This window comes from Syngnathus floridae, chromosome 10 (assembly GCF_059516105.1).
Source record: "Syngnathus floridae isolate MCC-2025c chromosome 10, RoL_Sflo_1.0, whole genome shotgun sequence".
In the NCBI taxonomy this organism is placed as follows: Eukaryota; Metazoa; Chordata; class Actinopteri; order Syngnathiformes; family Syngnathidae; genus Syngnathus; species Syngnathus floridae.
In genome coordinates, this window is record NC_142422.1 from 14,041,090 (window position 1) to 14,067,433 (window position 26,344).

General features: G+C 45.3%; 1 protein-coding gene and 1 long non-coding RNA gene across 2 annotated transcripts; one reads left to right on the forward strand and one right to left on the reverse strand.

Moving 5' to 3' along the window:
* The first annotated feature begins 13,964 nt into the window (after positions 1-13,964).
* LOC148392645 (synaptotagmin-11-like) lies at positions 13,965-18,936 on the forward strand. The gene is made up of 4 exons (XM_088387215.1): positions 13,965-14,437; positions 15,317-16,221; positions 16,476-16,596; positions 16,947-18,936. Exons 1-4 carry the CDS (start codon positions 14,404-14,406, stop codon positions 17,255-17,257), a joined length of 1,371 nt encoding a protein of 456 aa, XP_088243341.1. The 5' UTR covers positions 13,965-14,403; the 3' UTR covers positions 17,258-18,936.
* A 967-nt stretch (positions 18,937-19,903) lies between these two features.
* On the reverse strand, positions 19,904-20,399 carry LOC148392646 (uncharacterized). Its single transcript, XR_015860869.1, has 3 exons — positions 20,323-20,399; positions 20,064-20,187; positions 19,904-19,998 (listed from the first exon to the last, which is right to left on the reverse strand). It is a non-coding gene; the product is annotated as an uncharacterized LOC148392646 (long non-coding RNA).
* Positions 20,400-26,344: the final 5,945 nt, after the last annotated feature.

Genomic DNA, 26,344 nt, shown 5'->3' on the forward strand with positions numbered 1-26,344 from the left:
ATTTACGTCATTCCCCTTTTAAATTCACCTCATTCAGCACATTCAAACCACATTCGGAATGATTCTCGACATTCCCAAAATTCCCAAATTCAAAAATTTCACGTTTTCACGTTAAAAATTTCGACAAAATTTCACAAAATTTGGTTTTTCACCTCTAATTTCTACATTCTTTGACCGATTCAACCCATTCCAACTTTCAACTGTTCATCTTTTGCCTACCTATTCCACACCTTCCCACTTACCAAAATTTCCCAAAATTTTATTTTGAAATTCACACCAAATTCTACAAAATTTCGTTTTTTCACTCTAAATTCTACATTTTTCAACCGATTCAACCCATTCCAACTTTATTCACTTTGGTCACTTCATCCTTACCATATTCACCCCTTCACCCCCACTTCCACTATGCTTACACAATTCAACCCTTGACCCCCACTTCCAGTGTGGCGGCCATCTTGGATTGACCCTGAAGTGCTCCCAATGAACCTAGAATGAACCGGAAGTGCCCCAATTCGAACAGGAAGTGACCTTAGGTAAACAGGAAGTGACCTCAGGTAAACCTGAAGTGACCCCAAATCAAACCGGAAGTGACCCAAATCAAACCGGAAGTGACCCCAAATGAACCGGAAGTGACCCCAGGTAAACCGGAAGTGACCCTAAATCAAACCGGAAGTGACCTTTTTAAACCGGAAGTGACCTTTTTAAACCGGAAGTGACCCCAAATAAACCGGAAGTGACCTCAGCTAGACCGGAAGTGCCTCTTATCAAACCGGAAGTGACCCAAATAGACCGGAAGTGACCCAAATCAAACCGGAAGTGACCCCAAATGAACCGGAAGTGACCTCAAGTAAACCGGAAGTGACCCCAAATCAAACCGGAAGTGACCTTTTTAAACCGGAAGTGACCTTTTTAAACCGGAAGTGACCCCAAATAAACCGGAAGTGACCTCAGCTAGACCGGAAGTGCCTCTAATCAAACCGGAAGTGACCCAAATAGACCGGAAGTGACCCAAATCAAACCGGAAGTGACCCCAAATGAACCGGAAGTGACCCCAAATCAAACCGGAAGTGACCTTTTTAAACCGGAAGTGACCTTTTTAAACCGGAAGTGACCCCAAATAAACCGGAAGTGACCTCAGCTAGACCGGAAGTGCCTCTTATCAAACCGGAAGTGACCCAAATAGACCGGAAGTGACCCAAATCAAACCGGAAGTGACCTTATTTCAACATTAACTGCCCTAAATAGCTACATTAGGCGCTAACTTTTGCATTTATTGTCCGATTGAACCCGTTTCAACATTTTAACCCCAAAAGTGAACCTCCTGAAGCCGTTTTTTATCGTTTTGTTCCAAATTTCAAAAAATTTTGGCGCAATTGTTTTTTCTTTTAATTCCCACTCATTCTCTATGGGGATTCAAGATTTGCTCTAACTTCTACATTATTTAACCGTTTCAACCCGTTCCAACTTTCAACTGTTCATCTTTTGCCTACCTATTCCACAATCTCCCACTTACCAAAAATTCCAAACTTTCAAATTTGAAATTCAACCATATTCACCAAAATTCTGTCGTACATTTCTATTTTCCACATTTCTCAAGAAATTCAACTAATTTCAACATCATTCGGCATCATTCCCCAAGAAGTCATTCAAAGTATTCGCCTTCACACGCAATTTCTCCAGAAATTGCATTTTCTAGTTATTATTATTATTCTATTTTATTCCCGCCACTTTTTTGTCCCGCTTCTTCTTCCACATAATTCATCCGATTCACTCCGTTCCACTTTTGACGTATTCCAAATATTCACGAGATGAGCGCTTCCATTTTTCTCCTTCCGAAAATTTTCCGATTTCGCAAAATTCGCGAATTTACGACAAATTTTTCCCCATTCATTCTCAATGGCAGATTCGACATTTCACATTTGCGTCATTCCCCTTTTAAATTCACCTCATTCAGCACATTCAAACCACATTCGGAATGATTCTCGACATTCCCAAAATTCCCAAATTCAAAAATTTCACGTTTTCACGTTAAAAATTCCGACAAAATTTCACGAAATTTCGTTTTTCACCTCTAATTTCTACATTTTTCGACCGATTCAACCCGTTCCAACTTCCAACTGTTCATCTTTTGCCTACCTATTCCACAACTTCCCACTTACAAAAAAATTCCAAATTTTCAAATTTGAAATTCAACCAAATTCTTCGTAATTTTGTTTTTCTACTCTAATTTCTACATTTTTCAACCGATTCAACCCATTCCAACTTTCAACTGTTCATCTTTTGCCTGCCTATTCCACAACTTCTCACATACCAAATATTCAAAATTTTCAAATTTGAAATTCAACCAAATTCTACAAAATTTTGTTTTTGTACTCTAACTTCTACGTTTTTCAACCGATTCAACCCATTCCAACTTTCAACTGTTCATCTTTTGCCTGCCTATTCCACAACTTCTCACCTACCAAAAACTCCAAATTTTTAAATTTGAAATTCAACCAAATTCTCCAAAATTTAGTTTTTCTACTCTAACTTCTACATTTTTCAACCGATTCAGCTCATTCCAACTTTCAACTGTTCATCTTTTGCCAACCTATTCCACAACTTCCCATTTGCCAAAAATTCCAAATTTGAAATTCAACCAAATTTTTCTAAATTTCGTTTTTCTACTCTAATTTCTACATTTTTCAACCGATTCTACCCATTCCAACTTTCAACTGTTCATCTTTTGCCTACCTATTCCACAACGTCCCACTTACCAAAAATTCCAAATTTGAAATTCAACCAAATTTTCAAAAATTTCATTTTTCTACTCTCATTTCTACATTGTTCAACCGATTCAACCCATTCCAACTTTCAACTGTTCATCTTTTGCCTACCTATTCCACAACTTCCCGTTTACCAAAAATTCCAAATTTGAAATTCAACCAAATTTTTCAAAATTTCGTTTTTCTACTCTAATTTCTACATTTTTCAACCAATTCTACCCATTCCAACTTTCAACTGTTCATCTTTTGCCTACCTATTCCACGACTTCCCACTGATCAAAAATTCCAAATTTGAAATTCAACCAAATTCTCCAAATTTTCGTTTTTCTACTCTAATTTCTACATTTTTCAACTTATTCAATTCATTCCAACTTTCAACTGTTCATCTTTTGCCAACCTATTCCACAACTTCCCATTTGCCAAAAATTCCAAATTTGAAATTCAACCTAATTTTTCTAAATTTCGTTTTTCTACTCTAATTTCTACATTTTTCAACCGATTCTACTCATTCCAACTTTCAACTGTTCATCTTTTTTCTACCTATTCCACAACTTTCCACTTACCAAAAATTCCAAACTTTTAAATTTGAAATTCAACCAAATTCTCCAAAATTCTGTAGTACACTTCTATTTTCCACATTTCTCAAGAAATTCAACTAATTTCAACATCATTCGGCATCATTCCCCAAGAAGTGATTCAAAGTATTCGCCTTCACACGCAATTTCTCCAGAAATTGCATTTTCTAGTTGTGTGAAGGCGATGGCCTTCACACATATGTTATTCTACACCATTCTCTATTATTATTATTATTATTATTATTATATTTTATTCTCCACACTTTTTTGTCCCGCTTCTTCTTCCACATAATTCATCCGATTCACTCCGTTCCACTTTTGACGTATTCCAAATATTCACGAGATGAGCGCTTCCATTTTTCTCGTTCCGAAAATTTTCCGATTTCGCAAAATTCGCGAATTTACGACAAATTTTTCCCCATTCATTCTCAATGGCAGATTCGACATTTCACATTTACGTCATTCCCCTTTTAAATTCACCTCATTCAGCACATTCAAACCACATTCGGAATGATTCTCGACATTCCCAAAATTCCCAAATTCAAAAATTTCACGTTTTCACGTTAAAAATTTCGACAAAATTTCACAAAATTTGGTTTTTCACCTCTAATTTCTACATTCTTTGACCGATTCAACCCATTCCAACTTTCAACTGTTCATCTTTTGCCTACCTATTCCACACCTTCCCACTTACCAAAATTTCCCAAAATTTTATTTTGAAATTCACACCAAATTCTACAAAATTTCGTTTTTTCACTCTAAATTCTACATTTTTCAACCGATTCAACCCATTCCAACTTTATTCACTTTGGTCACTTCATCCTTACCATATTCACCCCTTCACCCCCACTTCCACTATGCTTACACAATTCAACCCTTGACCCCCACTTCCAGTGTGGCGGCCATCTTGGATTGACCCTGAAGTGCTCCCAATGAACCTAGAATGAACCGGAAGTGCCCCAATTCGAACCGGAAGTGACCTTAGGTAAACAGGAAGTGACCTCAGGTAAACCGGAAGTGACCCCAAATCAAACCGGAAGTGACCCAAATCAAACCGGAAGTGACCCCAAATGAACCGGAAGTGACCTCAAGTAAACCGGAAGTGACCCCAAATCAAACCGGAAGTGACCTTTTTAAACCGGAAGTGACCTTTTTAAACCGGAAGTGACCCCAAATAAACCGGAAGTGACCTCAGCTAGACCGGAAGTGCCTCTTATCAAACCGGAAGTGACCCAAATAGACCGGAAGTGACCCAAATCAAACCGGAAGTGACCCCAAATGAACCGGAAGTGACCTCAAGTAAACCAGAAGTGACCCCAAATCAAACCGGAAGTGACCTTTTTAAACCGGAAGTGACCTTTTTAAACCGGAAGTGACCCCAAATAAACCGGAAGTGACCTCAGCTAGACCGGAAGTGACCCAAATAGACCGGAAGTGACCCAAATCAAACCGGAAGTGACCTTATTTCAACATTAACTGCCCTAAATAGCTACATTAGGCGCTAACTTTTGCATTTATTGTCCGATTGAACCCGTTTCAACATTTTAACCCCAAAAGTGAACCTCCTGAAGCCGTTTTTTATCGTTTTGTTCCAAATTTCAAAAAATTTTGGCGCAATTGTTTTTTCTTTTAATTCCCACTCATTCTCTATGGGGATTCAAGATTTGCTCTAACTTCTACATTATTTAACCGTTTCAACCCGTTCCAACTTTCAACTGTTCATCTTTTGCCTACCTATTCCACAATCTCCCACTTACCAAAAATTCCAAACTTTCAAATTTGAAATTCAACCAAATTCACCAAAATTCTGTAGTACACTTCTATTTTCCACATTTCTCAAGAAATTCAACTAATTTCAACATCATTCGGCATCATTCCCCAAGAAGTGATTCAAAGTATTCGCCTTCACACGCAATTTCTCCAGAAATTGCATTTTCTAGTTATTATATTTTATTCTCCACACTTTTTTGTCCCGCTTCTTCTTCCACATTCTTCATGCGATTCACTCCGTTCCACTTTTGACGTATTCCAAATATTCACGAGATGAGCGCTTCCATTTTTCTCGTTCCGAAAATTTTCCGATTTCGCAAAATTCGCGAATTTACGACAAATTTTTCCCCATTCATTCTCAATGGCAGATTTGACATTTCACATTTACGTCATTCCCCTTTTAAATCCATCTCATTCAGCACATTCAAACCACATTCGGAATGATTCTCGACATTCCCAAAATTCCCAAATTCAAAAATTTCACGTTTTCACGTTAAAAATTCCGACAAAATTTCACAAAATTTCGTTTTTCACCTCTAATTTCTACATTTTTCGACTGATTCAACCCATTCCAACTTCCAACTGTTCATCTTTTGCCTACCTATTCCACAACTTCCCACTTACAAAAAATTCCAAATTTTCAAATTTGAAATTCAACCAATTTCTTCGTAATTTCGTTTTTCTATTCTAATTTCTACATTTTTCAACCGATTCAACCCATTCCAACTTTCAACTGTTCATCTTTTGCCTGCCTATTCCACAACTTCTCACATACCAAAAATTCAAAAATTTCAAATTTGAAATTCAACCAAATTCTCCAAAATTTCGTTTTTCTACTCTAACTTCTACGTTTTTCAACCGATTCAACCCATTCCAACTTTCAACTGTTCATCTTTTGCCTACCTATTCCACACCTTCCCACTTACCAAAATTTCCAAATTTTCAATTTTGAAATTCAACCAAATTCTACAAAATTTGGTTTTTCTACTCTAATTTCTACATTTTTCAACCGATTCAACCCATTCCAACTTTATTCACTTTGGTCACCTCATCCTTACCATATTCACCCCCCTTCACCCCCACTTCCACTATGCTTAAACAATTCAACCCTTGACTCCCACTTCCAGTGTGGCGGCCATCTTGGATTGACCCTGAAGTGCTCCCAATGAACCTAGAATGAACCGGAAGTGCCCCAAATCGAACCGAAAGTGACCTTAGGTAAACAGGAAGTGACCTCAGGTAAACCGGAAGTGACCCCAAATCAAATCGGAAGTGAGCTTTTTAAACCGGAAGTGACCTTTTTAAACCAGAAGTGACCCCAAATAAACCGGAAGTGACCTCAGCTAGACCGGAAGTGCCTCTTATCAAACCGGAAGTGACCCAAATAGACCGGAAGTGACCCAAATCAAACCGGAAGTGACCTCAGGTAAACCGGAAGTGACCCCAAATCAAACCGGAAGTGACCTTTTTAAACCGGAAGTGACCTTTCTAAACCGGAAGTGACCTTTCTAAACCGGAAGTGACCTCAGCTAGACCGGAAGTGCCTCTAATCAAACCGGAAATGACCCAAATAGACCGGAAGTGACCTAATTTCAACATTAACTGCCCTAAATAGCTACATTGGAAGCTAACTTTTGCATTTATTGTCCGATTGAACCCGTTTCAAACTTTTTAACCCCAAAAGTGAACCTCCTGAAGCCGTTTTTTTTCGCTTTGTTATAAATTTCAAAAACTTCTGGCGCGATTGCTTTTTCTTTTAAATCCCACACATTCTCTATGGGGATTCAAGATTTGCTCTAACTTCTACATTATTTAACCGTTTCAACCCGTTCCAACTTTCAACTGTTCATCTTTTGCCTACCTATTCCACAACCTCCCACTTACCAAAAATTCCAAACTTTCAAATTTGAAATTCAACCAAATTCTCCAAAATTTAGTATTACACTTCTATTTTCCACATTTCTCAAGAAATTCAACTCATTTCAACATCATTCGGCATCATTCCCCAAGAAGTCATTCAAAGTATTCGCCTTCACACGCAATTTCTCCAGAAATTGCATTTTCTAGTTATTATTATTATTCTACTTATTCCGCTCACTTTTTTGACGCTTAACTCCTTCCACATACTTCAACCGATTCACTCCGTTCCACTTTTCACTTATTCCAAATATTCATGACACGGCTGCTCACTTCTAGTTTCTACATTTTTCCACCGATTCAACTCGTTCCAACTTTCAACTGTTCATCTTTTGCCTACCTATTCCACACCTTCCCACTTACCAAAATTTACAAATTTTCAATTTTGAAATTCACACCAAATTTTCCCAAAATTTAGTTTTTCCCTTCTAATTTCTACATTTTTCAACCGATTCAACCCATTCCAACTTTATTCACTTTGTTCACCTTATGCTTACCATATTCACCCCCTTCACCCCCACTTCCACAATTCAACCCTTGACCCCCACTTCCAGAGTGGCGGCCATCTTGGATTGACCCTGAAGTGCCCCAATGAACCCGGAATGAACTGGAAGTGCCCCAAATCAAACCGGAATTGACCCCAAATGAACCGGAAGTGACCTCAGGTAAACCGGAAGTGACCCCAAATCAAACCGGAAGTGACCTTTTTAAACCGGAAGTGACCTTTTTAAACCGGAAGTGACCCCAAATAAACCGGAAGTGACCTCAGCTAGACCGGAAGTGCCTCTAATCAAACCGGAAGTGACCTAAATAGACCGGAAGTGACCCAAATCAAACCGGAAGTGACCCCAAATGAACCGGAAGTGACCTCAGGTAAACCGGAAGTGACCCAAATCAAACCGGAAGTGACCTTTTTAAACCGGAAGTTACCTTTTTAAACCGGAAGTGACCCCAAATAAACCGGAAGTGACCTCAGCTAGACCGGAAGTGCCTCTATTCAAACCGGAAGTGACTCAAATAGACCGGAAGTGACCCAAATCAAACCGGAAGTGACCCCAAATGAACCGGAAGTGACCTCAGGTAAACCGGAAGTGACCCCAAATCAAACCGGAAGTGACCTTTTTAAACCGGAAGTGACCCCAAATAAACCGGAAGTGACCTCAGCTAGACCGGGAATGCCTCTAATCAAACCGGAAGTGACCCAAATAGACCGGAAGTGACCCAAATCAAACCGGAAGTGACCTTATTTCAACATTAAGTGCCCTGAATACCTACATTTGCGCTAACTTTTGCAAATTTTGCCCGATTAAACCCGTTTCAACATTTTAACCCCAAAAGTGAACCTCCTGAAGCCGTTTTTTTTCCTTTTGTTCCAAATTTCAAAAAATTTTGGCGCAATTTTTTTTTCTTTTAATTCCCATTCATTCTATATTAGGATTCAAGATTTGCTCTAACTTCTACATTTTTTAACCGATTCAACTTGTTCCAACTTTCAAGTGTTCAATTTTGGTTTTCTACTCTAATTTCTACAATTTTCAACTTATTCAACCCATTCCACCTTTCAACTGTTCATCAATTTCCTACCTATTCCACAACTTCCCACTTACCCAAAATTCCAAATTTTCAATTTTGAAATTCACACCCAATTTTCCCAAATTTCCTTTTTCCCTTGTAATTTCTACATTTTTCAACCGATTCAACTCTTTTCAACATCATTCTGCAGCATTCCCCGAGTATTTATTCAACCTCTTCACCTTCACACGCAATTTCTTCAGGAATTGCAAATTCTAGTTATTATTATTATTCTACTTATTCCGCTCACTTTTTTGACGCTTAACTACTTCCACATACTTCAACCGATTCACTCCGTTCCACTTTTCACTTATTCCAAATATTCATGACACGGCTGCTTACATTTTTTTTGTTCGAAAAATTTTCCGTTTTCACAAAATTCACGATTTTGTGGCATTTTTTTCCCTATTCATTCTTAATGGCAGATTCAACATTTCACATTTTTGTTGTTCCAGTTTGAAATTCACTTATTTCAACACATTCAAATCACATTGGGGACATTCCCAAACTTGCCAAATTCAAAAATTTCACGTTTTCACTTTTAAAATTTGCACAAAATTTTGCAAAATTTCACAAAATTTAGTTTTTCACTTCTAATTTCTACATTTTTCCACCGATTCAACTCGTTCCAACTTTCAAGTGTTCATCTTTTGCCTACCTATTCCACACCTTCCCACTTACCAAAATTTCCAAATTTTCAATTTTGAAATTCACACCAAATTTTCCAAAAATTTAGTAGATCCCTTCTAATTTCTACATTTTTCAACCGATTCAACCCATTCCAACTTTATTCACTTTGTTCACCTTATGCTTACCATATTCACCCCCTTCACCCCCACTTCCACAATTCAACCCTTGACCCCCACTTCCAGAGTGGCGGCCATCTTGGATTGACCCTGAAGTGCCCCAATGAACTCGTAATGAACCGGAAGTGCCCCAAATCAAACCGGAATTGACCCAAATAGACCGGAAGTGACCCCAAATCAAACCGGAAGTGACCTTTTTCAACCGGAAGTGACCCCAAATAAACCGGAAGTGACCTCAGCTAGACCGGGAATGCCTCTAATCAAACCGGAAGTGACCCAAATAGACCGGAAGTGACCCAAATCAAACCGGAAGTGACCTTATCTCAACATTAAGTGCCCTAAATACCTACATTTGCGCTAACTTTTGCAAATTTTGCTCGATTAAACCCGTTTCAACATTTTAACCCCAAAAGTGAACCTCCTGAAGCCGTTTTTTTTCCTTTTGTTCCCAATTTCAAAAAATTTTGGCGCAATTTTTTTTCTTTTAATTCCCATTCATTCTCTATTAGGATTCAAGATTTGCTCTAACTTCTACATTTTTTAACCGATTCAACTCGTTCCAACTTTACACTGTTCATCTTTTGCCTTCCTATTCCACAACTTCCCACTTACCAAAAATTCTCTACAATTTTGTTTTTCTACTCTTATTTCTACATTTTTGAACCGATTCAACCCATTCCAACTTTATTCACTTTGATCACTTTATGCTTACCATATTCACCCCCTTGACCCCCACTTCCAGTGTGGCGGCCATCTTGGATTGACCCTGAAGTGCCCCCAATGAACCCAGAATGAACCGGAAGTGCCCCAAATCAAACCGGAAGTGACCTTAGGTAAACAGGAAGTGACCCCAAATCAAACCGGAAGTGACCTTTTCAAAACGGAAGTGACCTTTTTAAACCGGAAGTGACCCCAAATAAACCGGAAGTAACCTCAGCTAGACCGGAAGTGCCTCTTATCAAACCGGAAGTGACCCAAATAGACCGGAAGTGACCCAAATCAAACCGGAAATGACCATATTTCAACATTGAGTGCCCTAAATACATACCGTATTTGCCGGTGTATTGGTCGACCTTTTTCGATCCAAAATCGACCGAAAAAAATCGACCTCGACTTATACACCGAGTCATAAAATTTAACTTCGTATTCATCGCTTCAAATGTGATGGTAACCAAGGCCGTTTCTCATGCATCTCATTGTTGCGAGTGCGCGGCCCGCTGGAAGTCGAATGAGGCGCCGCGATCTCCTCCGCGGTGCTTATAAACAGCCGATCCGCTCGGCGGGGGCTATTTTCGGCCACTTGGCTCGTGCGCACGGCCTCCCGGATGTGCCGGGCGGGTGCGCGAGCTCGCCGGCCGCTGGAAGTCGAATGAGACGCCGCGAGCACCTCCGCGGTGCTTATAAACAGCCGATCCGCTCGGCGGGGGCTATTTTCGGCCACTTGGCTCGTGCGCACGGCCTCCCGGATGTGCCGGGCGGGTGCGCGAGCTCGCCGGCCGCTGGAAGTCGAATGAGGCGCCGCGAGCACCTCCGCGGTGCTTATAAACAGCCGATCCGCTCGGCGGGGGCTATTTTCGGCCACTTGGCTCGTGCGCACGGCCTCCCGGATGTGCCGGGCGGGTGCGCGAGCTCGCCGGCCGCTGGAAGTCGAATGAGCCGCCGCGACCACCTCCGCGGTGCTTATAAACAGCCGATCCGCTCGGCGGGGGCTATTTTCGGCCACTTGGCTCGTGCGCACGGCCTCCCGGATGTGCCGGGCGGGTGCGCGAGCTCGCCGGCCGCTGGAAGTCCAATGAGGCGCCGCGATCTCCTCCGCGGTGCTTATAAAGTGCCGATCCGCTCGGCTTGGAGCTATTTCCGGCCTCCCGTTGGTGCCGGGCGGCGTGCGCGAGCTCGCCGGCCGCGATCTCCTCCGCGGTGCTTATAAACAGCCGTATGCGCACGGCCTCCCGGAATTTGAACACATTTCGTCAATAAATTTCGCATATTGAATTTTGAAGTTTAATATAATGCAACAATTGAGCTCGACTTATACAAAGGATATATCATAAAATCGTAAATTTCCGTCGAATTTTAGGGGGTCGACTTATACACCGAGTCGACCTGTACACCGGCAAATACGTTACATTTGCACTAACTTTTGCAAATTTTGCCCGATTAAACCCGTTTCAACATTTTAACCCCAAACGTGAACCTCCTGAAGCCGTTTTTTTTCCTTTTGTTCCAAATTTCAAAAAATTTTGGTGCAATTTTTGTTTCTTTTAATTCCCATTCATTCTCTTTTAGTATTCAAGATTTGCTCTAACTCCTACATTTTTTAACCGATTCAATCGTTCCAACTTTCAACTGTTCATCTTTTGCCTTCCTATTCCACAACTTCCCACTTACCAAAAATTCTCTACAATTTTGTTTTTCTACTCTAATTTCTACATTTTTCAACTTATTCAAGCCATTCCACCTTTCAACTGTTCATCATTTTCCTACCTATTCCACAACTTCCCACTTACCCAAAATTCCAAATTTTCAATTTTGAAATTCACACCCAATTTTCCCAAATTTCCTTTTTCCCTTGTAATTTCTACATTTTTCAACCGATTCAACTCTTTTCAACATCATTCTGCAGCGTATTTATTCAACCTCTTCACCTTCACACGCAATTTCTTCAGGAATTGCAAATTCTAGTTATTATTCAACTTATTCCGCCCATTTTTTTGGCACCTAACTAGTCCTACATGCTTCAACCGATTCACCCCGTTCAAACTTTCACACATTCCAAAATTTCATGGCATGCTTGCTACCATTTTTTTTGTTGATCACATTTACCGTTTTTGTGTAATTAGCAAATTTGTGACTTTTAAATCCCCATTCATTCTTAATGGCGATTTCAACACAAGCCACTTTCCCGTGTGGGTTCGAATTTTACAGTGGGCGGAATTTATTTTCGAAAAAAGTAGAATACTAGTGCGAAGGTCTTCGCCTTCACACGCAATTTCTTCAGGAATTGCAAATTCTAGTTATTATTCAACTTATTCCTCCCACATTTTTGGCACCTAACTAGTCCTACATGCTTCAACCGATTCACCCCGTTCAAACTTTCACACATTCCAAAAATTCATGGCATGCTTGCTACCATTTTTTTTGTTCATAACATTTACCGTTTTTGTGTAATTAGCAAATTTGTGACTTTTAAATCCCCATTCATTCTTAATGGTGATTTCAACACGAGCCATTTTCCTGCGTGGGTTCGAATTTTACAGTGGGCGGAATTTATTTTTGAAAAAAGTAGAATAACAATAGTGCGAAGGTCTTCGCCTTCACACGCAATTTCTTCAGGAATTGCAAATTCTATTTATTATTCAACTTATTCCTCCCACATTTTTGGCACCTAACTAGTCCTACATGCTTCAACCAATTCACCCCGTTCAAACTTTCACACATTCCAAGAATTCATGTCATGCTTGCTACCATTTTTTTTGTTCATAACATTTACCGTTTTTGTGTAATTAGCAAATTTGTGACTTATAATTCCCCATTCATTCTTAATGGCAGTTTCAACACGAGCCATTTCCCTGCGTGGGTTCGAATTTTACACGTGTCACATTGGGCGTCTCACCATTACACAAACTCACACGACACTGGCTGCAATTTTTGTCGTTATAAACATTTATAGTCTTTGCATAATTAGTACATTTGTGCTATAAATTACGCATATGATCATTTTTTATGTTTTTAATTTACAAGTCTAATTTAGGTCTATATATAATTTTGACCAATTTTAGACGTCTAAATTAGGTCTTTACATAGACCAGACGTCGAATAGACGTCTATGGCTGACAGGGGTTTAATAGATGTCTATCCCGTAGACGTCCAAAAATAACTTTCACATATAGACGTCTAATAGATGTCTATCCCGTAGACATCTATAGTATAGACGTCTATCAGACGTCTACGCTATAGACGTCTATGGCATAGACGTCTATTTTTATTTCACTTTTAGACCTTTTTAGACGTGTTTTAGCCGAGACGTCTGGGTATTATATAGACGTCTAATAGACATCTATTAGACATCAACATGGTCACAGGGATTATTCACGTTCATTCACTAAACTGTTCACGCCAGGAGACGCAACATGTTCACTTTCTGATCCATTGATGCACGTGCAGACAGTTCACGTACGGGGTAGTCAGTACTCGTTCACTCTTTGATCCGTTCTTGCAACGAACGGGAAATGCAAATCACTCACTGACTCGTTCACTCACAGATCCGTTCAGTAGGTGAACGGGAAAACCAATTCACTGACTCATTCGTGAACGGGAAGTTACGTCGTTTTTTTTCTTCATTTTGTTTTACGGCGAGGTGGCACTAGCTTCAATGCGCATTACTGACACCTACGGTGTGAGATAAGTTATTGCATGCTGGTTGAAGTCATATGAACTGAAAAAAGAACAACCAACTTCAGGAAGTGATCCGTTCACTCACGTTCACTGAGACGATTCGTTCTTTTGAACCAATCGTTCACTCACGAGCCAACACCAATAGGGAGCTCTCACTCTGCTGAGCTTTCAGTGCACCGCCTGCAAGTGCAAGCTCAGAGCAGAAGCAGTTTTTGCCATGGGCAACATGGGCGGGCATTGTTTTATGTCACATGGCGCCGCCCCACCGCGGATTTTTCATCTTCCTGCTTCGGCTAGGCGCGTTTGACTCGCATTCTGTCGTGTGCGCGTCAGAGCATCTCTGTCGGGCAGCGGTCGAAGTGCGCAGACTCTCTGCATCCTTCACATCCTTACACATCCAGCAGCATCACCACTTGAGGGAGCGAGACAAGACACCAGACGACGCCCCGGTTGGACAGGACTGGACCGGACCACAGCAGCCTCGTCTTCTTTTTGCTGACGAATGTGAAGGACGACGAGGGCTGCGCCTGTTTCCTCTTCCAGATTCCTTCCTTCTGTCGGTCCGTCCTCTTCTCAATCGTTTGGACACTTCTCTGTCACAAAATGGCGGACATGACGGAGCTTCGACCATCCTACGGTGGGTGAATCCCGGTCAAGCTGCTAGCGGGCGGCCGGGCGTCGTCCTCCGTCGATCGCTCTAGAGCCGTCGCCGTCGTGATCCTCCTCGCTTTCCCAGAAGGCTCGCTGCGCTTTCGATTGTACCCACCGCGGGCGCGGCGCCACCCGTGCAGTCGACGACTCGCGGCCATTTCGCTTCCCTTGTGCTGCTTTTCACAGTTTCTGGTCGTTGTATTTACATCCAAATGTGGCTTCGACGTCACAACAGCGCCTTGGGAGCGGCGATTGTTTTTAAATCATGTTGTTTGATTGTTTGATTTGATCAGCTCCCGAAAATGTATTATAGATGGACATGTACTCTTTTTAGGCATAGATGTTGACGCTCCCGTCGCTGCGCACCCTTAAATGTTTTAGCTGTTCTTTCAGTGACGTCATGTCTGTACGCAGTGGGCCAGGGGCGATCGGAGCGAAATGAACATGACGTCAGTGTTTTCGCTACACTGGATCGTTTGTTCTCTTCGCGTTGGGAATTATTTTGCCATTGCCCGTGCCCTAATCACTAAATAGGCAATTTCGGTAGTCGACTATGTTGCAAAAAAACTCTGTTAACAGTAATAAGCATTACATTATATCGGAGGAATAGGGAGTCACAAAGCCACAGTGTGTGTATGTGTGTCTGTGTGTGGGGGGTGGTTGCTAGGCAGCACGCTACTGTCTTTCAGCAAGGCATGACATCATGTGACTGGAGGAAGGAAGAGCTTGATTCTGATAGGCTAAAGCCAAACTTGTGTGTAGTGTCACATTAGGACAAGGAGTGCACAAAGAGATTGGCAAAGTGTGGCCCCCGCCCGTCCGAATCCCTCCTCTCCCTCTTTCACACTTCCTTTTTGTCTCACAGCCATGTCTCCCATCCTGGCGGGCTTCCTGGGCGCGGGCGTTCTGGTGATGGCAGTGATCGCGGCACTTCTGCTGTGGTCATTCTGCCAGCGCCGCTACCTGCGCGTGTCCGGACGCTACAAGCTGCACAGTGACCGCTACTGCGACGCTGAGGACCCGCCTTACAAGTTCATCCACATGCTGAAGGGGATCAGTATTTACCCTGAATCTCTCAGCAGCAGCAAGAGAATCGTACGCAGCGCCCGGCGGGCCGACAGCCCGGCGGGGGCCAGGGGCATGGTGCTGGTAGATGCTGAGAACAACGTTCTAGACGTCCCGGGTCAGCTTCAGATGAGTCACCTAGTGGCGCCCACTGGGACGGGCCCACGGGCCAGCCCCACCTGCCTGGAGCGGGCACTGCCTGTGCGCGCCGACTATTGCTGTCTGGATAGCAGCTCAGCCGGCAGCAGTCAGAGCAGCAGCAAGACGGCATCGCCCTTCACCCCCGCCTCCTCGGAAGCGGAAGTTGACGCTGGCTTGGGTGCCGTCAGCCTCACCGTGGACTACAACTTCCCCAAGAAGGCCCTGGTAGTTACGGTGGATGGGGCCCGGGGCCTGCCCGCCATGGACGAGCAGGCCGGCACCTCGGACCCCTACGTCAAGATGACGGTGCTGCCCGAGAAGAAGCACCGTGTCAAGACCCGCGTGCTGAGAAAGACCCTTGACCCACTTTTTGATGAGACCTTCACCTTCTACGGCGTGGCCTACAGCTCGCTGCCCGAGCTCACGCTGCACTTCTTGGTGCTCAGCTTCGACCGCTTCGCTCGCGACGATGTCATCGGCGAGGCCCTAGTGCCGCTCAAGGGCGTGGATCCCAGCACGGGCCGGGTCCACTTGAGCCAGCGGATCACCAAGAGAAACACGCAGGTGAGGCGGGCACGCTGGCGGTTCCCGTGTCGACGTTCACCGGTGACGGACCCTTGATGGTCTCGCCTTGAATGCTTTGCGCTGACGATGTTACAAATATTGATCAAAATAATCCTGATGATTGTGCAGCCCGAATACAAACAGAGAAAAGTGGCAAGAAGCCGCCACGGGCCACAACTCGCATGTCGACTCACCGGCCAATCCGACTCCCTGTTCTGTGATTGTGTCAAATATGAAACACTGTGTGTTTTCAGTGCGAGAATCGCGGCGAGCTGCTGGCGTCGTTGTCCTATCAACCGGTGTCTCATCGCCTGAGCGTGGTGGTGCTCAAGGCCCGACACCTCCCCAAGATGGACGTCGCTGGCCTGTCTGCCAGTAAGTCCATCCAACGACATGCACATAAGTACAAGAGGAAAAATATTGTATTAACATTAATATAATTAATATTATATATAAATATTATAGAATGTTTCCATTTTGAGTGAGTAAGCACTACAGCAGAAAATGCCACACCAACTCGCGTACCTCTCGTCTTGTCCCTGTGAAGTGAAAAAGAACCCGAGTGCATGTGTCGTCAACGTGTCTGCCAATTGTGAACAAATGCCCCAAAAAAATCAAAAAGATGAAAAATAATAATTTGAGCCCTCCTCCCGGTCATCTGATGCTGTGAGTGAGTCTGCCAAGTGAGCTAAAAGCACACGCTAACGCTTGCGCTGCGTCCGCAGACCCATACGTGAAGGTCAACGTGTTCTACGGCCGCAAGCGCATTGCTAAGAAGAAGACCCACGTGAAGAAGTGCACGCTCAACCCCGTCTTCAACGAGTCCTTCATCTATGACATCCCGCCCGAGCTACTGCCTGAGATCTCCGTGGAGTTCCTGGTTGTGGACTTCGACCGCACTGCCAAGAATGAAGTCCTGGGACGCCTGCTGCTGGGCCTGCACGGCGTTCCGCCTTCCGGCGCCGCCCACTGGCGGGAGGTCTGTGAGAACCCCCGCCGGCAGATCTCCAAGTGGCACGCCCTCAGTGAGTACTGAGTGTCGCACCGCGCCAAGACTGACCGCTGCACGGACCCCGGTGTAGCGCACGTACACACACACACACACACACACACACGCGCAAGTGCGCACACACACACACACACACACACGCGCAAGTGCGCACACACACACACACACACACACACACACACACATTTGAGATCCTCCTTTCAAGCACCATCTTTTATGGCCACACAAACCACAAAATGCGCTCGAACTAAGGAAAGTGTGTGTGTGTGTGTGTGTGTGTGTGTGTGTGTGTGTGTGTGTGTGTGTGTGTGTGTGTGTGTGTGTGTGTGTGTGTGTGTGTGTGTGTGTGTGTGTGTGTGTGTGTGTTAATATGGTTTGACAAAGAAGAAAAGCAAGTTGGTGATGTCTGATATCATGCAGTTAATTTGCATGTGTTTGTAAAGAGAAGAAACAACAACCCCCCCTCCCAGGCCAATTCCCCTCCATGCTTTGTGCTGACGCCTGCCGGTGCATGTCATGGAAATCCCTTTGGAGCAACCCTCCCTGTCAAATCCACCTCCAGCTCCAGGCATTTTACATTTGTGTGTATGACGGATCGCAGGCTTTCCCTTAGACTCAGACGTTCCCTCACTAAGTCCACGGGATGGGAGCCATTATGTTTGGTTTTGACCCACCTGGTTTAAGGTACGTTGATTCTCCTGTCAGGACTTTCGATTCACCCACTCTGAACAACCGCCAACGAGGCGTGAAGAGGTCGAGTCTGAGAGTGGGCCCAACTACCACATTGTGTTTTCGTGAATTCCACAGAGAGCCGCTACGCAAAGACGTCACGCTTGAAATCTGGAATGAACTTGTGGCGCAGATTCAAATTTTCCACTCACACCACTGAGTGCTAGTGCGGCGAATTGTACATACTGGGGAAGACAAAGAGATCTTAAGCTGGATACGGACAATACGGGATGAGGCACAAAGGACTTTCTGCGGTGCGGCGGCTCTCGTGTGCAGGTGCCAATGTGTAGATAAATTAACGTGTGTGCTTGTTTGTAGCATGAAAGACTTACTCTTAGCTTTCATTCATCGCTTGCGTCCCAGCCAACGAGTCGTCCGCGAGCCAGGGCACACTAACGTCATGGCCACGCTAACCTGTCAAGGAGCTCAAGGTGAACCGGGGCGCCACCAGCAGGCGTGGCAATGTGACATGACTCCAAAAGCTCCAAAGACGTTTTCCGATGATGATGTCGTAACTTTCTGTGCTAAGGAGCAGCTCAAAATCTTTTTTTCTACAGTTGACTACGATGCCCACTTCAAATCCCAACATTGTTAGTCAATGCTATTCGTTGAATGGCGTCAGCCCGCAAGTCAACCATATGTAAATGTGTCGAGATTGAGTGTGGACACGAGCCTTCTTACACCATAAATACACCATGAATAATGTACCAGCCAGTGGCGTTGTTACCCCACTGAAAAGCACACCACCGGAGTCTGTCTGGCACGCCCGCTAACTCCAAACACGACGTCATTGGTCGTGTGGGCCATCATGACGGGCTACTCCCAATCCGCGGCAGTCGTGAATATGGAGACTTGACATGTAGATTTTGAATCAATGTTCTAGCTATCCCATATCCTGAAAGCTTTCTCCGCCCTTGGAGCCCCCTCTGCTTTACACCTGAATGATGCTAACGTGAAAATAAAACAAAATAGCCTGACGCCTCCTTTCTTCAATCTTCTTTGCATTTTATGTCGACGACTCGTTGTGTCGTCAGCTCCTCAAGCGCATGGACAGCAAAACGTGAATTCTCTCTACAGCCAGACCGTGGTGCTGTTGAACAGCCACACTCTGGCAGCCCGCGTCCCTTACATGGATAGTCGGGTTGATTTGAAACTTGTCTGCCGGAGTGACTCGCGATATGCTGACAGGGATCATATGAGGGGAGTTTTCTTCATATCTTTTCCAAAGCCGAGGAGGAGCCGAGAGAAATGCATTCGCTGGGTAGAAGCGTAAACAGCAGGGATTTGCAGTAAAAAATGCATGCACGCACACACACACACACAAAAATTAATCCCTCGCTACATCGCGGTTCGCTTATCGCGGGTTCACTACATCGTGAATTTATTTTTCCAAATTAATAAAATATTTAAAAGTCAAAATAAAACTTCTAAATTGAGGAATTATGGCACACAACTTGCCCACACGCCAGCAGAAGGCAAGGAGTGCCCACACAATTGCAGTGCGTACAACTTGTACCTTTTTATGAAAAAAAGTTATAATAATAATGGTTCTAAAAACATACTGACAGTATCTACACTTGTACCTCATAAAAATTATAATAATAAAAGTTGTTCTAGAAACATATTTCAAAGTCAAAGTCAGCTTTATTGTCAATTTCTCCACATGCCAAAGACACACAAAGAAACCGAAATTTCGTTCCCCGCTATCCCACGGTGACAAGACATGGCCCACAATAGACAATCAAGTAAACAAGAAAACAACAGCGTGCTGAATAAATAATGAATAAATAACACAACAAATAAATAAGAGGAGCAAAAAGGAGCAAGTGAGCGTACAGCCGACATTCCAGAAAATTGCGCAACAGTGCCGCACGCTACACAGAAGGGGGTAGCGAGTTCAGGGTCCTAACAGCCTGGAGAAAGAAGCTGTTGGCGAGTCTGGGGGTGCGGGAGCGCAGGCTCCTGTACCTCTTCCCAGAGGGCAGAAGGTCAAACAAAGAGTGAGCTGGGTGACTCACATCACTCGCAATCGTGGTTGCCTTGCGGGCGAGATGGGAGGTGTAAATGTCCTTCAGGGAGGGGAGCGAAGCACCAATAATCTTACCAGCCGTATTCACTATGCGCTGCAGGGCCTTCAAGTTCTGTTCAGTGCAGCTACCACCCCAGACAGCGATGCAACTGGTGAGGACGCTCTCAATGGTGCCACGGTAGAATGTAGACAGGACTGCCTGAGGAGCACATGCACGCCTGAGCTTCCGCAGGAAGTACAGGTGGCTCTGAGCTTTCTTTGCCAGTGACGAGTTGTTTGCGGACCAGGAGAGGTCCTCACTGATGTGCACCCCCAGGAACTTGGTGCAGCTCACCCTCTCCACCACAGCACCGTCGATGATCAGCGGCAGGTGTTTTGTGTGACCCTTCCGGAAGTCAACAACGATTTCCTTGGTCTTGCTTACGTTCAGCAGGAGGTTGTTGTCCCTGCACCACGTGGTCAGAAGGTCAACTTCCGACCTGTACCGAGTCTCGTCGCCCTTCGTGATGAGACCCACCAGAGTCGTGTCGTCAGCAAACTTCACTATGCGGTTGTCGCTGTAGGTCGCAGTGCAGTCATGCGTCAGCAAGGTGAAGAGCAATGGACTGAGCACGCAGCCCTGGGGGGGGCCCTGTTAGAGATTTGCTAACTCCAACTTATTTTGCAAGAACCACACGGGAGACAAGTAAGTCCTTTTAGACACCTGCAGGTGGAGAGTCCATTCGTCGCTGTGCATACAGCGATGTTCGAATAGAGCTCTGAACTCTCCTTCCTGCAAGAGGATATTTATTAAGAGAAACAGAGTGGGGGTATGAGTGGGCTGAATAGAAAGCCCTTGTCCTCTAGTCTAAACATCTCAGGGGATGTTTTACGACCTTGTGATAAGGAGGACAAGGTAAGGTATTTATTACCTGTTGCATTCCAACATAATCCTATGATAAAGATAACCTGGAACACCCTAACAGCCCCCGTGCTCAGCGTGATGCTGGCGGAGATTTTGTCGCCAACATGCACCACACGCAAACTGGAAAGGGTCAATGGTGGGGGGGAGAACGGATTTGATGTGCTCCATGACAAGCCGCTCAAAGCACTTCATGATAATGGGCGTCAGTGCCACGGGGCGGTAGTCATTGAAGTAGGACGGTGCAGGTTTCTTCGGCACAGGAACGATGGTGGCAGCCTTGAAACACGAGGGGACGATGTTCTGCTGCAGGGAAACGTTAAAGATGTCCGTGAAGACACCCGACAGCTCCCCAGCGGAGTCCTTAAGCGCTCGACCCGGGATGTTGTCAGGGCCCGCCGCCTTACGGGTGTCAATAGCAGCAAGCGTCCTCCTCACTCCGTCGGCAGAGAGGCGCAGGGGCTGCTCGTGTGGGGGGGGGAGTGGTCTTCAGCGGGCAAGTGCTGTTCTGGGCGTCGAAGTGAGCAAAGAAGCGGTTAAGATCGTTCAGCAGACGGACGTCGCCCTCACAGCTCCTCTGCGCGGGCTTGTAGTCCGTGATGGTCTGAATGCCCTGCCAAAGGCTCCGTGCGTCCTTGCTGTCCTTGAAGTGGGTGGAGACCTTGCACGGGAACGCCTTTTTCGCTTCTTTGATGCCCCGGGACAGGTTGGCCCTCGCTGTCCTTAAGCCAGCCTCATCCCCCGCTCTGAAAGCCTTGTCCCTGTCCTTCAGCAGTCTGAGGACAGCCCCTGTCAGCCACGGCTTCCAGTTCGCTCGAGTGACGACGGATTTTGAGCGAGTCACATCATCGATGCACTTCGCGATGTAAGAGGAAACAGAGTCAGTATACTCCTCTATGTCCGTCCGATCGTTGTAGGTGGCCGCCTGCTTAAACAAGTCCCAGTCAGTGGTGTCGAAGCAGTCACGAAGTGCATCGGAGGCACCCTCAGGCCACACCCGAACCCGCCTCCGAACCGGCCTGGGTGCCTATACCAATTGTCTGTATGCGGGCAAAAGCAAAACGGTGAGATGGTCAGAAAGCCCAAGATGGGGGAGGGGGGTGCCTTTGAAAGCTCCCTTATGTGCAGAGTAGACTAGGTCCAGGAAGCTGTCTCTACATGTCGGAAAAGTATTTACAGTATGTGTTAAGAATTCTCCATGTTATTTATGTTATTCAGCCGTGCTTTGATTTGAGGTAGGGTGATTTATTTTGAAGGCTGTTTTCAGGCAATACCACTTCTTGTTTTACGTTCGTGTCGGTTACGGTGGTATAGGAGTCATTGACGATGTAAGTGGGTCTCCTAACAAGAGAAATGAACGATCAAGTGTCTAACCTTTAGGACAATTTAGTATTGCTCCAAATGTTTGTTTACATTCCTTTAGCGGTCCGTTTTCGCGTGTTAGCACGATCGCGAATTGGCATCTTTCCACGAACTCGTTAGCCTGCCCAGTACTTCTTGTTAACATGTTATACGCACAAACGTATAATATTTATATTTTCAATATTTATACAACATTTTCTGTATGTTATTTATACTATGAATGTAGTATTTTATATGTTTGAAACAATTATTTAATGTTTTAATAATAAAATGTGTACTTAAAGGGTTTCATATACATTTATTGACACACAAAAAATGTACAGATGAAAGGGTGATAAAGGGAAATGTGCTTTCGGCAGTTTGCAAACATATTTTTAAGGTTGTGTTAAACTTATAATCATATTAATATAATATCTAGTATTGGAGTGCTCGTGTGGATTGGTGGGTGGCGAAGAATGTGCACGCAAACTGCATGAACTTGTTTTCTTCGAAGTGTTGTGGAATAGGCCCAGACAGGGAGTACCGGACGAGAACACCTCAAGGTCGGTGAGAAACGAGAACATCACGTCCAGGTGGTCGGGCTTCGCGGGAAAAACCCAACCGCCTAACCTCAGCAATAACACCGACACGGGGAGGAGATGGCCATCGACCAATCATGTCACAATGTTTAATATTCATATTGTGTTTCTTCAAAACTGGGCAACCCGGAAGAATGTGTCGTCTTTTGGTGGTCACAAAAACGCACGAGTTTTAGTGTGAGGGACCCGGGACCCAGGCCTGTATTAGTGCGCTTTGTCAGGAATAAACAATTGGTAAATTTGGTCTGATTGATCTACTGGTCTTCTCTTTGACAGAACGAACTTGCAAAATTGTTAGGTGCGCCAGTGTGTGGATTGGGACATAGCAACTCATGTGTTAAGTGTTGATCGCAATTTGGAGTCAGATCAATAACTAAAATCCGTAACCTAACAATTTCTTGGTGACCCTGACGTGATGTCAAGAGAAGGGTAATTGACAACTCGTGGTCTTTAGCCAAGACACCGGACAGTGTCAGGGACACTGTCTCCCGGTCGGCGAACCGTTTGGAATAAGCGCACAAAGTTGAGCTGGTACGACGTCTCCTCAACCCTGAGCTCATCACCGATAAGGTAAGCAGAATACCTGTTACTATAAGTCGAAATTCTGCAAATTGAAAGAGGAAATTTAAGAGGAGACTGTCGTTCAGATCAAATAAGGTGTGCATGAAGTTAAGATACATACGGTGAATAAGTTTGGAATTTACGTGTGTAACGTGTACGGTAAAGTCAGGGACTTACGCGTACTATGGATAGGTCAGGGACCTAGTGCTTCGTCGTGGCGGACAAGGGTGCGGTGACGGTCGTATTCAAATAGCTGTTTTTTTTTTAGAGATCCCCGAGGGGAAGTGAGGCCTCCTCAAAAATTATCCGGTGGTAACAGTTCCTCCTGTGAGAGATCAGACCGCTAAAATATCCAAAATGAACCAAATTGGGGGGAGAGTGTGTGTGCGCGCAGAGGATCCTCATGAGTGGGTGTGTATACTAGTGTGTGTGAGTGAGATGTGTGTTCTATGGAAGAAATCAGTCATGGAGAATGTTTAGGAGGCTTTTGAGCGATAATAGGGAAATTGAGAAGTGGACAATGGTGTGTTTAAGTTGGTTAGAGAAACTAAGATGAGCAAGGTGTGGCAGTAGAGAAAATAAGGCGTGTGACAGAAAGTTACTAGAACGGTGGCTTGATAGTATGAGAATAAGAGACAACAAATGTTGTGTAGAAGACATTGAAAGATGTCGAATGTGAACATGATGAAGGGCACAACAGCAAAGTTGGCCTGCCCTTTGAGAGGTTGAGACTGATGAGCGTGCCTGCACTCGCGCGTAGTCGCGGGTCTGGGCTGTGCGCTTGGGCCTGTGCTATGCTCGTGCGGGCGGTGGGCCGGCATCATGATTGTTGCAGGAAATGGCCAGCCTGTAACTGGTCAACATTGATGCCGCGCCCCCCCTCGCACGGGGGGTGCTATGGCTGCGGGCGGGGCAGGGACAGTGTGAGTTTCTCAGTGAATGTTTGAAGCAGTGAGATTGAAGGAATGTATATGCTGATGTGGAAGCGCAAATTGTGAGTGGTATTGACCGATAGAAAGTGGCAAAGAAGCTACATGAGAGATGGATTCAAATCCCTTTGTCTGTGTGTTCTGTGTTCGTGCGTAATCTCTGTAAAATTTGTGTCAGTCTGTCGTCGTTCGTCTGAGCTCTGTGTGCGTGCTTTGTGTATTGGCGTGCGTGCGTGCGGATGCGTGTGTGTGTGTACGTGCGGTTGTGTGCGCGCTCGGTGTGTGCGTTTATGTTCACCGATGGGCCAATATACCCTGGTGACTCAACATGAGCAGCGGGGGGAAGGAAGGACCGACAGCACGCTGGTAGCTGTTTGCTAGAGTAACGGGTGATGACCTCATAAATGAGGTCATGAGAGGGAATAAAGGGACATGTGCTTTCGGCAGTTTGTTAAACTTATAATCATATTACCGTATTTGCCGGTGTATTGGTCGACCTTTTTCGATCCAAAATCGACCGAAAAAAATCGACCTCGACTTATACACCGAGTCATAAAATTTAACTTCGTATTCATCGCTTCAAATGTGATGGTAACCAAGGCCGTTTCTCATGCATCTCATTGTGCGTTGCACTTAGAAAATTTGAACCGGGCGGCGTGCGCGAGTGCGCGGCCCGCTGGAAGTCGAATGAGGCGCCGCGACCACCTCCGCGGTGCTTATAAACAGCCGATCCGCTCGGCGGGGGCTATTTTCGGCCACTTGGCTCGTGCGCACGGCCTCCCGGATGTGCCGGGCGGGTGCGCGAGCTCGCCGGCCGCTGGAAGTCCAATGAGGCGCCGCGACCACCTCCGCGGTGCTTATAAACAGCCGATCCGCTCGGCGGGGGCTATTTTCGGCCACTTGGCTCGTGCGCACGGCCTCCCGGATGTGCCGGGCGGGTGCGCGAGCTCGCCGGCCGCTGGAAGTCCAATGAGGCGCCGCGATCTCCTCCGCGGTGCTTATAAACAGCCGATCCGCTCGGCGGGGGCTATTTTCGGCCACTTGGCTCGTGCGCACGGGCTCCCGGATGTGCCGGGCGGGTGCGCGAGCTCGCCGGCCGCTGGAAGTCCAATGAGGCGCCGCGACCACCTCCGCGGTGCTTATAAACAGCCGATCCGCTCGGCGGGGGCTATTTTCGGCCACTTGGCTCGTGCGCACGGCCTCCCGGATGTGCCGGGCGGGTGCGCGAGCTCGCCGGCCGCTGGAAGTCCAATGAGGCGCCGCGATCTCCTCCACGGTGCTTATAAAGTGCCGATCCGCTCGGCTTGGAGCTATTTCCGGCCTCCCGTTGGTGCCGGGCGGCGTGCGCGAGCTCGCCGGCCGCGATCTCCTCCGCGGTGCTTATAAACAGCCGCATGCGCACGGCCTCCCGGAATTTGAACACATTTCGTCAATAAATTTCGCATATTGAATTTTGAAGTTTAATATAATGCAACAATTGAGCTCGACTTATACAAAGGATATATCATAAAATCGTAAATTTCCGTCGAATTTTAGGGGGTCGACTTATACACCGAGTCGACCTGTACACCGGCAAATACGGTAATATAATATCTGGTATTGGAGTGCTCGTGTGGATTGGTGGGTGGCGAAGAATGTGCAGGCGAACTGCATGAACTTGTTTTCTTCAAAGTGTTGTGGAATAGGCCCAGACAGGGAGTACCGGACGAGAACACCTCAAGGTCGGTGAGAAACGAGAACAACATCACGTCCAGGTGGTCGGGCTTCGCGGGGAAAACCCAACCGCCTGACCTCAGCAATAACACCGACACGGGGAGGAGATGGCCATGGACCAATCATCTCACAATGTTTTGCATGTTTTAATATTCATATAGTGTTTCTTTAAAACTGGGCAACCCGGAAGAATGTGTCGTCTTTTGGTGGTCACAAAAACGCACGGGTTTTAGTGTGAGGGACCCGGGACCCAGGCCTGTATTAGTGCGCTTTGTCAGGAATAAACAATTGGTAAATTTGGTCTGATTGATC

Coding starts and splice junctions, on each gene's coding strand:
- LOC148392645 (XM_088387215.1), top strand. CDS start 14,404: ATGGCGGACATGACGGAGCTTCGACCATCCTACG. Junction 14,438..15,316: donor GGAGCTTCGACCATCCTACG/GTGGGTGAATCC, acceptor TTTGTCTCACAG/CCATGTCTCCCATCCTGGCG. Junction 16,222..16,475: donor TCACCAAGAGAAACACGCAG/GTGAGGCGGGCA, acceptor GTGTGTTTTCAG/TGCGAGAATCGCGGCGAGCT.